This window comes from Rosa rugosa, chromosome 7 (assembly GCF_958449725.1).
Source record: "Rosa rugosa chromosome 7, drRosRugo1.1, whole genome shotgun sequence".
NCBI classification, from domain to species: domain Eukaryota; kingdom Viridiplantae; phylum Streptophyta; class Magnoliopsida; order Rosales; family Rosaceae; genus Rosa; species Rosa rugosa.
Window position 1 is genome coordinate 13,775,132 of NC_084826.1, and position 17,744 is coordinate 13,792,875.

The 17,744-nt window shown below is 38.0% G+C and overlaps 1 protein-coding gene and 1 long non-coding RNA gene across 3 annotated transcripts; one reads left to right on the top strand and one right to left on the bottom strand.

The window, feature by feature from the left end:
- The first annotated feature begins 1,068 nt into the window (after window positions 1-1,068).
- On the top strand, window positions 1,069-9,174 carry LOC133723791 (uncharacterized). 2 transcript variants are annotated; one of them, XR_009853272.1, is made up of 6 exons: window positions 1,069-1,319; window positions 1,531-1,592; window positions 2,738-7,258; window positions 7,394-7,525; window positions 7,737-7,798; window positions 8,944-9,174. It is a non-coding gene; the product is annotated as an uncharacterized LOC133723791 (long non-coding RNA). The 2 variants fall into 2 exon arrangements; XR_009853271.1 differs by having other exon boundaries at window positions 7,422-7,525.
- A 5,234-nt stretch (window positions 9,175-14,408) lies between these two features.
- Window positions 14,409-16,343, bottom strand: LOC133721758 (transcription factor RAX2). The gene is made up of 3 exons (XM_062148469.1): window positions 16,019-16,343; window positions 15,786-15,915; window positions 14,409-15,462 (listed from the first exon to the last, which is right to left on the bottom strand). Exons 1-3 carry the CDS (start codon window positions 16,152-16,154, stop codon window positions 14,763-14,765), a joined length of 966 nt encoding a protein of 321 aa, XP_062004453.1. The 5' UTR covers window positions 16,155-16,343; the 3' UTR covers window positions 14,409-14,762.
- Window positions 16,344-17,744: the final 1,401 nt, after the last annotated feature.

The following is a 17,744-nucleotide window of genomic DNA, read 5'->3' on the forward strand; positions in this document are numbered from 1 at the left end:
ATTTGTCAAAGGGTAGTTTAATACTCTCTCACTCTAACTCTTCTTTTTGGTAAAAAAAAAAAAAAGGATCTCCTCTCTCTCTCTCTCTCTCTCTCTCTCTCTCTCTCTCTCTCTCTCTCTCTCTCTCTCTCTCTCTCTCTCTCTCTCTCTCTCTCTCTCTCTCTCTCTCTCTCTCTCCACACACCCTGTCACGCCCCGAATTTCGAATAAAGAAATTCGAATCCGAAACGCAATAACTTAACAAGCACAAGAAAACACTTAGAAAATTCTTCATTTAAATTAAGCGATAAAGCAAACCGAGCTCACCAACATCAATACGGACTCGTTCTTTAGAGTCACATATTAATTTACAGAGAGTTTACAAATTAAACTTAACGACAATTCAACAAGTAAACACACTCACTACACAGCAGAAGAATAAAACTAAAGTACACTTCTACGTCCAAGCTACAACAACAACCAAACCTCAGCTCCAATGAATGTTACTCCAACCTGCACAATAAACCCTACACCATGGAATAGTGCACCGGGTTGAAACAACAAACCCAGTAAGCTTTTGCAAGCTCGTATGAGTTGTTACGTCCCGTATCTTAAAGTACCAGTTTACTAGTTATTTGCCCGGTAAACGGCAATTACTTTCACTTTTACTGTCGTTTCGGTACTTTTAGTGGCCCTAAAAGTTGACTTTTAGTTCGGGTCAAAATTTGAGAAAATTTTCTTCATGAAAATTGTAGAGGACGTTAAACCGAGCGCGTGCATATGTGGTACGTATAAATTGGAGTTTGTATGTCAAAGTTATGAGTATTTTTGTGTGAGGGGTATTTTGGTCATTTCATCACACCTTAATTATAAGGGGCTGATTAGCCCCATTTCCAGCCATTCTCCCTATCCTTCACGACAGAAACCAGAAAGAAAAAAGAGAGAAGAGAGAGAGAGAGAGAGAGAGAGAGAGAGAGAGAGAGAGAGAGAGAGAGAGAGAGAGAGAGAGAGAGAGAGAGAGAGAGAGAGAGAGAGAGAGAGAGAGAGAGAGAGAGAGAGAGAGAGAGAGAGAGAGAAAGAGATCTTCCTTACCTCATGGGTTTTCTTTTGAGTATAATATTGCATAGATTTATTGGAGGATTTTTGAGATTGAAATCCGGCCACTATTCACAAATTGGGGTTTACTGTTTTCTTAATTGTTGAGGTAGTTCTTGTTGTTTTCTGGCTTGGTGGTAGTTGAAAGAAGTGTTAAGGATGTTGAGATGAAGCCGCTGTCAAAATTTGGTGACCATCGGAGGAGTTGGCCGACGAGTGAACAGTGCCGCCGAGTGAACAGTGCGGTGGGTGAACAGTGACTTAATATCTGTTTTTAGCTAGTTTGATCACATAAATGATGAAGAGTTTGTGTTTGTGATTTTGGTGAAATTTGGAAGGAATCCAATGAGAATTGAAGGCTTTGGACATAGAGGAGTGGATCTAAATTCAATTCCTATTTATCGTAAATTTAATTTCCATCAAATATTCATTCGTTTGCGGATTTTAATTTCTCAGGGTGACGTATCAAATTACTACTGGGTGAAGGAGCTCTTATGCGTGGTTGCCTAAATAGTACTGTGAGTGGACTTTTATTTTTAAGAATGATGCATGCATTTATTTTCCTGAAATAATAATTTATTTATCATTTTATTATCGAGCATAATATTTTGTCTTGGATTATAATTTTGAGATTGTTTTTCCATATAAATTTCGGATACGAATTTATTATGCTCGGAGTTTGATTTACTTGTTTTCGGGAATACGGTTAAATTTTTGAAGATTAATTATGAGTTATTCTCAACTATGATTTAAGAAATGGATTTGTGATATATTTCGTGGATACTAAGCTTTTGGTGTTTATATCCGATATATGATCATTATTTGAATTTATGATTCATGCGATTTTCGACGAATTATCTTCCGAAGTATTTCCGGAATTTAAATGTATAATTTTATTCGTCGATTTTAAGATTTTTTCTGGAATATCATTGGAATTGAGATTTCTCGAGGGAATTATTATATATTATTCATTGCTTCTTCAATTATGTTTTAGAGAATATTTTTGGCGTGTGGGACACGCCGTCGTTTCGTTATTATTTTCTCACTTATATATTTTAAGTTTTGGCGTGCGGGGTCACGTCGTTGGATTACATTTTATCTCGTGAGAAATATGGGGAAGCCTTATGGATTTACTGGTTTTTGAATGTTTTTCCTCACCATACTCGGGTCATTCGATTAGGTCTCCTCCTCACTTACTTTGTGTTTGTGAGTGGCAGTTGAGGTAACTTATTCTCCTCCTCACGTGGGTGGCAGTCGAGGTTATTAGTTCTCCTCCTCGCACAATCTATGTGTGAGTGGCAGTCGAGGGTAGGTAGAGCCTGAGAGGCTCCATTCCCGTATGGTGAACTCTCTTCCCCGTATCCTTTTATTGTTGTTCTTGACTAGCGGGGCTAGTCCGATTTCCGTTTAACCAGCGGGGCTGGTCCTATTTCTCGAGCATCGGAATTTATATTCTTCTTCATGGTTATTTGTGACTAGCCCCATTTCTTGAGAGGAGCTTCTCGTGGCTTGTTTTCATAATTATTGCATGCATCGAAAGTTTTTAATGAAATAATTGTGGGAAAGTATACACTCTTCTGTTTTTTACAATTATTTATTTTTGTCCACTCACACTAACGTTTTTATGTACTTTCCCCTGGGCCCTTCGGTTTCAAATGCCCAGTTTGCAGGCTAGATTAGTTGAGGTCGGGCGTACATGGAGTCGAGGCATAGCCAACAGCATTGCTTCCGCGTACTCATTCTATTTCTGTTTTCTGTGATACCTAATAGATTAATATTGCTCTGATAAGCTGTGGGATTAATATTGTTTTTGGGTTGAGACTGTTATTTGAGAAATTGAAGTTGTGATTTGGGGAGCAGGTGGCTCCAGGAGTATAAGGTTGGTTTGTTTGAAGTACTTTGTGTCTTTCAACAGGTTTTGGGTAGTCCATTTTAGGGGAAGTTCTGCCAAATTTTTTGGTAGAATTTCTTTTCAGGGGGAAATTCGGGGCGGGTCCTGTCAGTTGGTATCAGAGCATTAGGTTGTTAGATTCTGTAGACTTGTTTCTATCCTGTTACCGTATATGCTTGATGTTACTCAGTACCTCCCGAGTGATGGCCCGACTGCAGCGGTTCCCCATCATATACTCTTCGGTGCTGAAGTATTCATCAAGTGTGTACGGTACATGTCTAATTGGTTCTTTCTTTAGATGTTATGCCTCTTGTACGCCGACCTCCTAGAAATGTCGTTGTGTAGCGGAGTGTTCGTATGTTTTGCACATTTCCCTGATGATGGTAGAGTAAGACTACTCTACAGATTCGAGTTGTGCTGTGAAATATGATTCGAGGAAATGTTGTGGGTATTTCTTCCTCAATGCCAACAAGTTTGTTGGGGCATGGTTTGAGGTGCGAGACCGGAATTTTATTTTGTGCTTGATTGTTTGAGATGAGTGTCCATTGTTTTGGGCTGTCTCTGAGTATTATAATTGATTCAGAATCAGGATTGTTGTTGGAATTGGAATTAGTAATAATGATGGTTATGACTTTGAATCGAGTTTGGGGAATGTGTTACTTGACACGATCGACCCTGTAAGTGGCATGTGGAATATTACGGGAATTCGATGGAGATTCTTTGTGAATCTCATTGTTGGAAATCATTTATAGAGAATCTAGATTGAAATGTATCACAACTGGACACCTTATGTCGGCGTCATGTACGCATCACCCTTTGGTAGACAACAGGGAAAATTGAAGAAATATTCTGGGTTGTTATGGCTAGATGCTGTGTTTTCAAGTGGCTATGGTCACTGATGTTGATAAGTGGGAAGTGATAACAGTAAATGAGAATTGTAAGTAGGATGAGATTTTTAGAAATTGTCATTTTGAGTCGTACCCTAACCAGGGTGTATGAGTATAGTTTTGCTCGGAATAAAAGAATTGATTTCAGATACCACAACTTATAGTTTTGTCTTCCTGAGTCTTAGATGATAACGAGTAGGGAGATTAACAAGAGTGGGCTTTTGCAGTTTATATGTACTTGAAGTTCGAGAATCGGAAGAATGCTTAAGGTTTTATAATAGAGTTGCGACTTTGGTCGGTAAATAATTTGGAGAGTTGGAATCAACTCTTCGTATGTGATATTATGCAAATGGGTGTCCTTGGTTATCCACTTTTGAGTGAAACAGTTACACATAAGATTGGGGAATAGCGGTAATGGCTTTGTTGGGTGTCCATAGAAGTTCGAACGGAATTACTAGGTGATACGGAATCTGATTCGAGTTTTGAATCACGTAGCCTTGAAGGTTGAATTGTGATAGGCTCTTGGTGGAAGTTTTGCCTGACGTATGGGTTGTGATATGATGTTAGTGGTTGGTGGAATAATTTTAAGGAAATAAGTTTTCAGTTGGCTCCGGAAATATTTTAAGTCAAGGCTTGACCAGGACTCTTGTTATTTTGGATGGAAGGTATTGTAGCCTGTTTTGAAGTGACGTACTTCAGTGATCATTACTTTGAGGAAATTGGATCATTATTGTGGTGGGACCACGTTCGGATCCGGATATTGTTTGGTGTGATACAAAATGTTGGACGGGTGTCCTTTGATTTATGTTAAGGATTGTCCAGGAAAGATCTTGTGAATTGTGCTAGCTACCTCGGGGAGTTGGTTATTGTTTGAATTGAATACATGTAATGGATTTTCTTTGAAGGAATTGAGCGAGTTTTGCCACCCTGGTGGCCCTCAATTGGAAATGTATCGGAAGTTGTTGGTACGAGTGAAATCCGGTCACCACTTGTCTAACGGTATGACGACTTGAACAGGAAGTAGGAGTTGAGTTGGAATTAATTGATTGGGTTTATGTTCTATCAGGGTTTTAATAGATATTTAAGTACTAATTGTTGAGACACTATGGTTGAGTTATGTTATTGGATAAATTCTTAGTGAGGGGATTTGGAAAAGTTTTTGGTACAATTTTGGTTAGCACAGGAAAGTTATAGGGATCCTTGTTGTAGCTGAAATCTTATAAGTTAAGTGTCGATCGCGGAGCGGATTTGCGGCTATTTTATCCTCTTTTCGGTAAGGACAATCGTCGTTTATTAGTATTGGCCTTAAGTTAAATAAGAAGTGTTGGCTATATTCTAGTACTTGCAAGTTCAACGTTGTTTGACATGACTGATTTCAAGTGTTGAATTTCTTTTCTAGTTGGTCAACTTTGGATCAGATTTGGAGTAATTTCTAGTGTTGTTGGTTACATCATAGTCCATTAGAGGATTTGACACATACAGAATTTAGAACTTTTCTATAATGTCGTACCTGTAATAGAATTGTCAGGTGGTGATGTCGGACAGATGGTTGGAAATGTTCTACTTGGGGTTGGTGGAGCAGTTGGGAAAGAGAGTTTTCCTAGTTATCTAAGGAAGCTATTTTATTTAAGTTTGATCAGAATTCCAGTCAAGTATCTAATAATACGGATAGTAGTGTTTTCGGTGGTGAGAATTACATTGGCATATGAAGTAGAATTATCATTTGTGGCATTGGAGGCCAGCGAGAACGACGTGGATTCAACTAGAGGTTAGACCTATGACTATTAAAGAAGTGTAGCATCAGCTAAGAACAGTTTTAGTGTGATGCATCTCCTCCTGGATTTGAGTCTTTGGGCTGGAGTGGAGTGAGTAGTTACGGTTCTTGCTTTGTACCGGGTTTCGAACGACGTGGTACTCGTTGCGTACCATTAAATAAACACTAACATGTAAGGAATTTTAGCAGTTTTGATTAGAGACATTGGTAATTAGTAGATTCCTTGAAACACATTTGATCTAAAAGAGTTTTCCACTACATTACAATTATAGAAAATTTTCGAGGGATTACGCTAGTTAGCCAGTTTGAGATATTAAGTGTGGCCAGCAGGGTAACTATCAAATGAGTTTTCCTTGTTGACTTGGAATGTCATTTCAAGGCGTGATCAATGTTCCTGTTAGTTATCAGAGTAGCGCAGATGAAGTGTAGTGGCCCCATAACCTATATGATTAAGAACTTATGGGTTTGTTTGGGACTACCCTTTGTTATGCTTGACAACTGTGAGACCTTTACGTGAATGACAGTCGATCATAAATCTAAGCACAAACAGACAAAAGGAAGTGCGGTCTTGTGGTTGCTAAGGAAACTGCTTGTTACGGACTTGTGGGTTATCAGTGAGTATCTTGTGGTGTTTTATTAGCGGTTGGACTTTTTCATAAATCCGTGTACGAATTGAAATTGTATTAAGTGTGGGTTGATGTATTATCACAATATGGTTGATGAACGGGGTGGATCTTCACCATGCAACTTATATGAAGGGTCATGAATACTTCTATTCCAACTGAATGACTTGTGATATCAATACCTTGTGCTATCTGAGCTATAAACATGTTGTGATTTGCTTGAGTAGTTGGGATGGTTGGAGACTCTATGGATTGTTAAAGTAGTGACTTGAGGTTGTAAAAGAAAATTTAACTCACAGAAGAGACGACAAGTATTGTGATCCTGGCAGCATCGAATGAGGATTGTTCCTTTTAAGGTTGATCTCCTTATTCAATCGCCCAACTCTTGGATCATTTTTTGAAACTAAGTTCTACATGTTTTGAGCAATTTGGCATATTTTTATGTGCCTTACCTTACCCACTGTTGTGAGATCGGTGTATTATCTTTCTTCGTAATGTGTACTTTGGGTAGGTGTGTAATCTTCTGCGGTATGAAATTTCGAGGACGAAATTTTTATAAGGAGGGGAGATTGTTACGTCCCGTATCTTAAAGTACCAATTTACTAGTTATTTGCCCGGTAAACGGCAATTACTTTCACTTTTACTGTCGTTTCGGTACTTTTAGTGGCCCTAAAAGTTGACTTTTAGTTCGGGTCAAAATTTGAGAAAATTTTCTTCATGAAAATTGTAGAGGACGTTAAACCGAGCGCGTGCATATGTGGTACGTATAAATTGGAGTTTGTATGCCAAATTTATGAGTATTTTTGTGTGAGGGGTATTTTGGTCATTTCATCACACCTTAATTATAAGGGGCTGATCAGCCCCATTTCCAGCCATTCTCCCCATCCTTCACGACAGAAACCAGAAAGAAAAAAGAGAGAAAGAGAGAGAGAGAGAGAGAGAAAGAAAGAAAGAAAGAAAGAAAGAGATCTTCCGGTGCGGATTCCGGCAATTTCCGGCAGCAAAAATGGTATCAATCTCTTCCTTACCTCATGGGTTTTCTTTTGAGTATAATATTGCATAGATTTATTGGAGGATTTTTGAGATTGAAATCCGGCCACTATTCACAAATTGGGGTTTACTGTTTTCTTAATTGTTGAGGTAGTTCTTGTTGTTTTCTGGCTTGGTGGTAGTTGAAAGAAGTGTTAAGGATGTTGAGATGAAGCCGCTGTCAAAATTTGGTGACCATCGGAGGAGTTGGCCGACGAGTGAACAGTGCCGCCGAGTGAACAGTGCGGTGGGTGAACAGTGACTTAATATCTGTTTTTAGCTAGTTTGATCACATAAATGATGAAGAGTTTGTGTTTGTGATTTTGGTGAAATTTGGAAGGAATCCAATGAGAATTGAAGGCTTTGGACATAGAGGAGTGGATCTAAATTCAATTCCTATTTATCGTAAATTTAATTTCCATCAAATATTCATTCGTTTGCGGATTTTAATTTCTCAGGGTGACGTATCAAATTACTACTGGGTGAAGGAGCTCTTATGCGTGGTTGCCTAAATAGTACTGTGAGTGGACTTTTATTTTTAAGAATGATGCATGCATTTATTTTCCTGAAATAATAATTTATTTATCATTTTATTATCGAGCATAATATTTTGTCTTGGATTATAATTTTGAGATTGTTTTTCCATATAAATTTCGGATACGAATTTATTATGCTCGGAGTTTGATTTACTTGTTTTCGGGAATACGGTTAAATTTTTGAAGATTAATTATGAGTTATTCTCAACTATGATTTAAGAAATGGATTTGTGATATATTTCGTGGATACTAAGCTTTTGGTGTTTATATCCGATATATGATCATTATTTGAATTTATGATTCATGCGATTTTCGACGAATTATCTTCCGAAGTATTTCCGGAATTTAAATGTATAATTTTATTCGTCGATTTTAAGATTTTTTCTGGAATATCATTGGAATTGAGATTTCTCGAGGGAATTATTATATATTATTCATTGCTTCTTCAATTATGTTTTAGAGAATATTTTTGGCGTGTGGGACACGCCGTCGTTTCGTTATTATTTTCTCACTTATATATTTTAAGTTTTGGCGTGCGGGGTCACGTCGTTGGATTACATTTTATCTCGTGAGAAATATGGGGAAGCCTTATGGATTTACTGGTTTTTGAATGTTTTTCCTCACCATACTCGGGTCATTCGATTAGGTCTCCTCCTCACTTACTTTGTGTTTGTGAGTGGCAGTTGAGGTAACTTATTCTCCTCCTCACGTGGGTGGCAGTCGAGGTTATTAGTTCTCCTCCTCGCACAATCTATGTGTGAGTGGCAGTCGAGGGTAGGTAGAGCCTGAGAGGCTCCATTCCCGTATGGTGAACTCTCTTCCCCGTATCCTTTTATTGTTGTTCTTGACTAGCGGGGCTAGTCCGATTTCCGTTTAACCAGCGGGGCTGGTCCTATTTCTCGAGCATCGGAATTTATATTCTTCTTCATGGTTATTTGTGACTAGCCCCATTTCTTGAGAGGAGCTTCTCGTGGCTTGTTTTCATAATTATTGCATGCATCGAAAGTTTTTAATGAAATAATTGTGGGAAAGTATACACTCTTCTGTTTTTTACAATTATTTATTTTTGTCCACTCACACTAACGTTTTTATGTACTTTCCCCTGGGCCCTTTGGTTTCAAATGCCCAGTTTGCAGGCTAGATTAGTTGAGGTCGGGCGTACATGGAGTCGAGGCATAGCCAACAGCATTGCTTCCGCGTACTCATTCTATTTCTGTTTTCTGTGATACCTAATAGATTAATATTGCTCTGATAAGCTGTGGGATTAATATTGTTTTTGGGTTGAGACTGTTATTTGAGAAATTGAAGTTGTGATTTGGGGAGCAGGTGGCTCCAGGAGTATAAGGTTGGTTTGTTTGAAGTACTTTGTGTCTTTCAACAGGTTTTGGGTAGTCCATTTTAGGGGAAGTTCTGCCAAATTTTTTGGTAGAATTTCTTCTAAGGTGGGCCCCGCAGGGCCACTTCGGATTTCAGGGGGAAATTCGGGGCGAGTCCTGTCAGTAAACCTAAAATAACACAAAAAACACCTTTCCAACTCAAGAACAATAAATCAACACAATGATTAAATTCCAACATCAGAATCCTTTTCTTTTTAAAGAACACACAGGTCACTACCGTGATAAATCAAATCATTCTAAATAAAAACCGATAATCCCTGCATAGAAAATTAGTTCAGGAGATCACCGAAAAGCACACATTCTAAAATATCACAGTAATTCCTGCATATAGTTTAGTTCAGGAGATTACATATAAAATCAAACAATTAGAATGAAAAAGGAAAATAAAGAAGTCAAACGACTCACGCCAAAGTCTAAGATCACCCTTCAACTCCCAATAAATGATCTCACAAAAAACTCGTTTTCAAAACTCGACATCCTTACCCCTTAAGGTAACATTACATCACTAAAGTGATCAAATCATATTATTTCAACTCATACCATATATGAAAATCAAGTCCCTTATCGGACAATAAAAAAAAAAAACCACTTGAAACTCTCTTTTAAAAATGTGTGTTCATTAGTCACAAGTAACCACGTGTTACCCTCATATCATATAATGGCAGACAGACTAGAGCTCTAACTGAATCGTAGCTTGTCACCTCGGCTGAGGTTCAAACCTACGATTTTTATAACTGTCTCCATCACCAATGTGACAAAAGGTCCTCAGACCGAACATTTAAAATCCACATGACTCAATGTTACCAAAATTCGATTACTCTTTCAACACGACAAAATCAACAATTCCAAGATATAACGTATTTCCATAAAGAGTAAACGCACAAATCAACATTCTGAATAATTCACAGTTCATATGCATATCACAATGTCACTCCATCAACATATATATATATATATATATATATATATATATATATATATATATATATATATATACACACGTGGTCATCCACACAGGAATGCCACTAATACCAACTATAGTTCACAATCACAAAAACATCGAGAAACTCATTTTTATACTTAAAATCTATTTTCTATACCTGTGAACCGCAGTCCTATGAACTGTAGTCGATCGAGTTCATATCATTTAAAACAAATATTCATTTCCGAAAACGATTTACAATTTATCACTTAATTCCGACTAATAAGTAAATTTGTTCGTAAATGAACCACGTGAGATTTACTCACCTCTAAATCTTGCTGCCTCTTCTCTTACAATAGATAAGGTATCAAATACGCTCCGTCAGTCATCTAAGTATAATACGATCTTAACTTAGTACGCGAATCGAAAATGATTAAACTTCGAATCCCGTTTGCACTAAAATCCCGAAAGTAATGCCAATCGAGGCGAAACTTCATCCGAGACCACCCGAGATCTCTGGAATACTTATACGATCAATATAACAAAACTACAAGTTGATCGGCCGGTCGGATCCTCACAGATTGAAAACCGAAATGAATCGAAAACCCTAAAAATCATAACTTGCTCATACGATTTTCAAAAATTATGTATTGTACATCGAAAAGTTCGTATCGATGTGTAGATTGAAAAGAGGGACAAAAACTGTCCCCAGGGTGGCCGGAGGTTGCCAGAAACCACTGCCACAGACGGCGGCGCGACTGCCGTCAACCACCGAGTTAGGTGGTGAAACCTACATGAAACTCTTCCTCTCAATATGCCCAACAACTTTCTCAACTAGCATCAAGCCTAAATCAAAGCGTAAAGGGTAAAAAATTACCTCGCAAGCCACTAAAATAGGAATAATCCCAGTTTTCCGGCGAGCTTGATTTCTCCGTCCACAGCTCAGATCCTTCTAGGAGTATGATCACCGTCTTCGGGGGGTTCTGAAAAGCTAGGTGGCTCGAGCTATAGCGGCCAGAGAAGGAACAAATCGGGGTTGACTTAAACTTCAAGTTGGATCGGGTTTGTGCTGCAGCGCAGTGTAGCGGAAGAGATAGGCCGCAAAACCACCACATATAGCTGTGCAAGGAAGAGACGAAGCCAACGTCGGTGGTTGCTCGTCCAAAGGTGGCCGGAGAAGGAAGATATGGCCGGAAGAAGAAAAAATGTGATTTCCGGTGGGAGGAGAGAGAAGAGAGCTCAGGTTTCGGAAATCTGGGCTTTTCTGCAATTTCTGAAAACTTTCGTCCTTTTATCAAAAATAGAAACTTTTCCCTAATACGATAACTTCTTCATATAAACTCCAATTTTTGCGTTCCACATATGCATGAACTCGTATCGACGCGCTCTATGACTTTCGTGAAGGGAGTTTTCTCAAAATTCTAACATATAAAAAGTCAATCATTGAAACGAAGCAATCTAAGCGACTAATTGTTCGAAATAATTTCCGCTCCACCCTCGAACCATAAAATCGTACCAACGAATAGAAATTAATAACGAATTTTTGGGGTCTTACACACCCAAACCCAGAAAGCTCTGTAACTTCGGCGACCACCGCATCTCCTCCACCTTTCAAATCCACACCCACCAAACTCAACCCCACTTCTAATTCCACCACAACCCTAATTCTAATTCTAATCCCAACCCCATCCCCACCACTGATCACTACCACAGCCCCTACGCCCATTGTCCTCGGAGATGACGTCGCACTCGAACACGTAGCCCAGAGTAATAAGAAGGTGAGATTGGTTCCGATGAAGCTGAGATTGGTGCCCTGCCAGTAGTAATAATTAAGAACCCAAAGCATCACAGCTTTGGCTACTAATGCATTGGGACTTTGCTCCAGAACAAAGCACAACACAACAAACAACACTAACCCGATTTGGAACTTCATCTGGGTCGATCCAAAACTCGAAACCATGAACAAACTGTCTTCACCAAATCCACATCCTCCTCATCCTTGGTTTCATGAAAATGAAAGCAATGGTCCTTCCCTTTATTCTCATTCATCTCCACACTCCCTTTCCACCCACTCTTCTTCAGCTCCTCCAGATAGCTCCTCCCCACTCCGTTCAAGTGGTCTTTCTTCGCCACAAACACCAACACCTTCTCACACCCGAGCCGCCCCAGATCCTCCGCGGCCGGCTTCAGCCTCCTATCCTGCAACTCTTCATTCTCCTTGTTTATGTAAAGCCACATCTTATCATCGTCGGTCCCTCTCGTGATGTCCCCGCCAACAAAGACGCGGTTTAAGTCGGCGTACTCATTTAGCCATTGATCCGGTCCAATTCCATTCGCGTGGGTGGTGACCCATTGGAGAGCGGCCCAGGAGTCCTCGTAGCAAGCGGGTATGGGCCGGGTCGGGAAGAGGCCGTACTTGACAGAGACCGCGATGACGTCGGTGACAGAGCAGATGGTGGAGACGTAGTTGTGGTAGGTGGAGGAGAAGGCGGACAGCGTAAGAGATGGGTGAGAGAGAGAGATGGGTGACCAGAGTAAGAGAGAGATAGAGACCAATTTACCTCTCAAATTATACCAGGTGGCAGAGGTTCTCACACGCCATTGACGTCGTGTCTAGATAGTGGGTCGGATTTCAGATTTCGTGTATCAAAATGCTAAGTTTGGAACTTTATGTGTAGAAATTATTAATGGTATTTAGTTGGTGTACTGTTTGCAGAATTTTCCCTTTATACAATAGTTGTTATGGTGTATATGCTACTTGATTTCCTTCATGAAATATATGAGATGACCGAAATTACATTTGAGAGATTCAATGCAGGTAATTTTCCCACTCCATCTTTAATTGCCAAGGTACCAAGTGTGGAAAACGGAGAAAATTAAGACGAGTTGAATTAACCTCCAACCAAATATACTTCCAATCGCACAAGAGTTGAATCGGTTGAACAATTTTCAAACACCCATGGAATTATAAACTCAGCCAATATAGTTATATTTTGGGTGAACAAGTTTCTCCTTGTTGGGATACTCCTTGGATGGCTACTCCTTGTCCTCCTTGCTGGGATACTCCTTGGATGGCTCTTGTGTTGTAGTTTGTGTTTGCTTTATGTTTGCTTTGTTCTTTCTTGTTCATGTTTGTCTGTTGTTCCAACCCAGTTTCTGGGTTCTGTAACTTTAGTTCATTTTAATGTTAGTTGATTACTCTTTGCCAAAAAAAAAAAAAAAATGTTTCTCCTTGTTGACATATAAAAAAAGATACCAGCAATCTGCTAACACTAATCAGATTGCTAAAATATCCCAAGTCATTGGCTAAACGCCTAAACGAATGTGAAGATAAGAACTGATTGGGACTTGGGAGAACCAATTGTCTTGAGAGTAGTGATATTTGCAAATAGTTGATGAGGCCCATACGAGATACCCCTCTATACAAAACACCCAAAAGTCCATCCTGTAGATAAAATTTGGCAAAAAGTTGCTTAGAAACTTCATGGGTCAGTTCATATCCCAGCTAGCTTTAACCTTTTTTCACTCCACTTAGAAAAAGACATTAGCCTTTTCTTCATAGCTTTAAGACAATTATAGTTGTTTAGTCCCCATTTATATATAATGCCTATAGCTGGCAAAACCCATTTAGTCTAATCTACTAGGAGAGGCGGACAAATGGGTGAAGAGGTCAATGCAATTCATGCCTCTTCTTCAACCTTGCTTTCTGTTTTTCTTGTAGAAAACAAAACAGCAGAAAAACACGCATCATTTTCCCCTATATATGAATCTAACACTTGCACTTCAAATGGCTTCAATTTTCCTCTTTATAGACCTTTGTTCGCTAGTTGGATTAGTTTATCATTAACTCGAGCTTTTCTTTAAGCACATTTCCCCCCTCACTACCGCACAAGTCTTAATCCAAATTGTTGTCAATAATTGAAACCCACCTCCCATGTTATAAAACAAACAGAGATTTCCAAATTGTTGTCATATTATTGCTATGATAATTAAAATTATGGGTTTAGACACATAATTATTTTAAAAAGTAGCAATACTTTATAAACCATGACAATTATCATGTTACGTGTGCCATTTTGCAGTGCCTCATATAAGTTATGATGCAACTGCTTACGCCAATGATAATATATATTTTTGCTTCAATTGTATAATATTGCTGGTTCTGTACATAATATATTGAAGACTGAGATTGGGATTAACATCAAGTCATTTTTAATCTTTAAACTCTAGGTAGAAGATGATAATATCCACAAAGATCTAACTAAGTTGAAATGATTAAGACTATGGAAGAAGAACAATGCATAATTACAAAACAACTTGGACATACTTGTCTTTCAGATCCTCAAAAGATGGAAGAGATTTTTTTTTTTTTTTTTTTTTTGATATCTCCATGCCATAAGTGCAGTTAAAGTGTACTTGCTACCTAGACATACATCATTTCCCTAAAAGCAATGCAAAAGAGGAAACTTTTTTTACCATGTACTGTCAGAAACATACCAACTCCAAACTCTTTTCTTTCATTCACAGAAACCCAGTAGTCCAAAATCCTGAAGATCTTTAATTCATCCCCCCTATTCCCTTTACTTCTAGCTTGTTCCAAATCTTCTTTGATTTCACTCACAGTCAGCATCAGTAGTACATCATGACCTTTTCCTCTGTCTTGTTTTCATCAAACAAAAAGTTGTTGCAACCACCACTAGTAGTAGTGCTACTGCTAATTAACTGCTTGATCTCTTCAAAGCCATAATCTAATGGAGCCTGGTCATGATCAAGACCAAGACCATTATCTGACACCATGATTTTCTGGTTGTTTGCTTCAGCACCATTATTGTAGAAGTAGTTTTGCAGACCCAACTGTACCTCACCATAACCAGTACCATAGCTCCCATCAGAAGAACTGCAGCTTGCTTCAGTAGTGGTACCCCCAAACATCAAGATGTTATCTTTGGCTTGATAATGTTGCGTCAAGGGTTGACTCACATAACTCTCTTGACCCACTTGAAGAGCAGCATTAGTAGTAGTATTGGTACTACTTAAAAGACTTGGTGAAAATGGAATATGGGATTCCAGATTAGCAGTACTGGTGAAAGACCTGGGTTGATGTGTGTAGTAAGTAGGAGTACTAGTGTTGTTGCTGCTTCTGTATGATGGTGGTGAAGATGATGAGGTTGAAGTTTGGTGATGAAGAAGAGATGAGAAGGTGGCGGAGTGGTGAGGAATTATGCCCATCATGGAATATTGGTTGAGTTTCTTCTTGAGCTTTGTGTTCCAGTAGTTCTTGATATCATTGTCGGTCCTTCCTGGCAATTGAGCTGCTATAATTGACCACCTACACTTTGAAAAATGTCATTTAAGTAATGATCCTTAAGAAGAATAATGTCACTGAGCACAAGAAACCATGAATGCAAATCATAAAAGATTCAGACTTGGCATGCATGCAATGAACCCAAGAATTTAAGCATATGGCATCTATTTTTGTACATATGTAACTTTCTCTAATTCCCCCACTCTTTCCAATAAATAAATTTAAAAAAAAAAAAAATCTTTATAGTAGTAGATGTGAAAGATCAAACACAGAAAACCCAGAGAAAATATGAAGAAAATGGGATTTAAGGAAAAGAACCAAAAGATGGTGAGAAAATTTGAAGGTACCTGCTTCCAATGCTAGCAAAGAGGTTGCAGATGATCTTATCTTCTTCATCAGAAAATTCTCCATGTTTAATGTTGGGCCTGAGATAGTTAAGCCATCTTAATCTGCAACTTTTTCCACATCTCCTTAGACCTGCAGTCAATCACAACCAAAGCCCTTCACTAATTGTCAGTAACAAGTTAAAAGAAACACTGATCAAGATGATAACATATGAAAAGAAAAGGCAAAAAGTTACCAGCTTTCTGTGGAAGAGCAATCCAGTTCCCTCCAGTCCCATACTTTTCTATATACTCTTTAAGCTTTGCATCTTCTTCAGGTGACCATGGTCCTTTCTTCACATTATCCTTGTCACAGCAAGGAGCTCTCCCCATCTCTCTCTAGCTAGATCTCTCTGTAACTCTCTAAACCTCTCCCTCCCTCCCTCCCTCTCTCTCTCTCTCTCTCTCTCTGAGAAATCAAAAGACTCTTTCAAACCAGGCTTGTGGTAATGCACTTATGTGGAGGGTGAGTCTTTACCTTTATGTTTCATGAAGGACTTGGATTTTGGTGAATTGGGGATATTATTTTTTTAGGGATAGGAGAAGTCAAAGGACAGGCCTCTCCAGTTTCAATCATATATCACTTTTCTAACCCCTCTTCTTGTTTCATTAGCTATGACCCTAAAGTATATAGCCTATCAGAACTTTCCATTATAAACAATGAGACCTTCCCAGGTCTACTGGTCTAGGCCTTACTTGGTCTCTTCCGTCTGCTACAACACAAAGAATCCAAAGCCAGCTCAGTGTGCCTCTCAGACTAACATATAAAATATTGGACCTTTAGGTTCACCCATAATGCTTGAATTTCATAGGTGTGATTCATTTCACATTTTTAAGTTGATAACCGATTGAGATTGTTTATGATATGAGATGTTTATCACATTTATGTAATTAAATTAAAATTAAAATTATTTTGAAAGAATTTACAACATTAACGCTATTTACATATAACATTAACGCTATTTACATATAATTAAACTAAGTTACATGAGTTGCAACAAATTTATTCACAAAATTATAATAAGATTGTAGGTGAAGTAACTCCCTCTAATAGAACTAAAATTGCACATGTTACCAAAATAACAATAAATTTATTGATACTTCTCTAAATATGTGTATGACATATATGTAACGTAGAACCCCCTACCCCCTAATTGTTTATGATACTAAGATGTTTATCACATTTTTATTTTACATGTAATTAAACTAAAATTACAATTATTTTGAACGAATTTACAACATTGACAACACATTTACCACATTCATTTTACACTATTTACATATAATTGAACTAAGTTACGTGATTTACAACAAATTTATTCAAAAAACTGTCAGTGAGCTGTGATCCGTTAGTAATTTATAATTCTAACATTGTAAAGATCATGGGTTTGATTCTCACTTTTCATATGTAAGGGTTAGATGGGCTAAGAGTTTTTTATTTATTTTTTATTTTAAAAAAAAAAATCAAAAAATTGTAATAAGATTGTAGGTGGAGTAACTATCTCTAATAGAGCTAAAATTACACATGTTATCAGAATAACAACAAATTTATATGTTACTTTTATATGTAACAGCCAATATATGGCCTATTTGGAAATAGTTTACTTCGTTCATATACTTAATTACTAGTAACCATAAAATATGATCAAGAATTATTATGCAAATTTTGACCGGCCCTTGCAAGCAGAAGAAGAAGGTGGCTATCCTCATGATCAAGAGGATGAATATCTTTTTGGTGTCTTCCATAGATCTTCCAATCTTCCATGATGCATCTAGCAGAACTAATAAAAGTTTAGGAATACTTTTAGACAGTGATTTAATTAGTAATTACTCGATCAGAATTATCTTTACGAGATGTGCGTGAGCTAGTCTTTTATATCCTTTGGGGTTTAGACAAAGTGAGGTATTTGAATTTTTTTAATT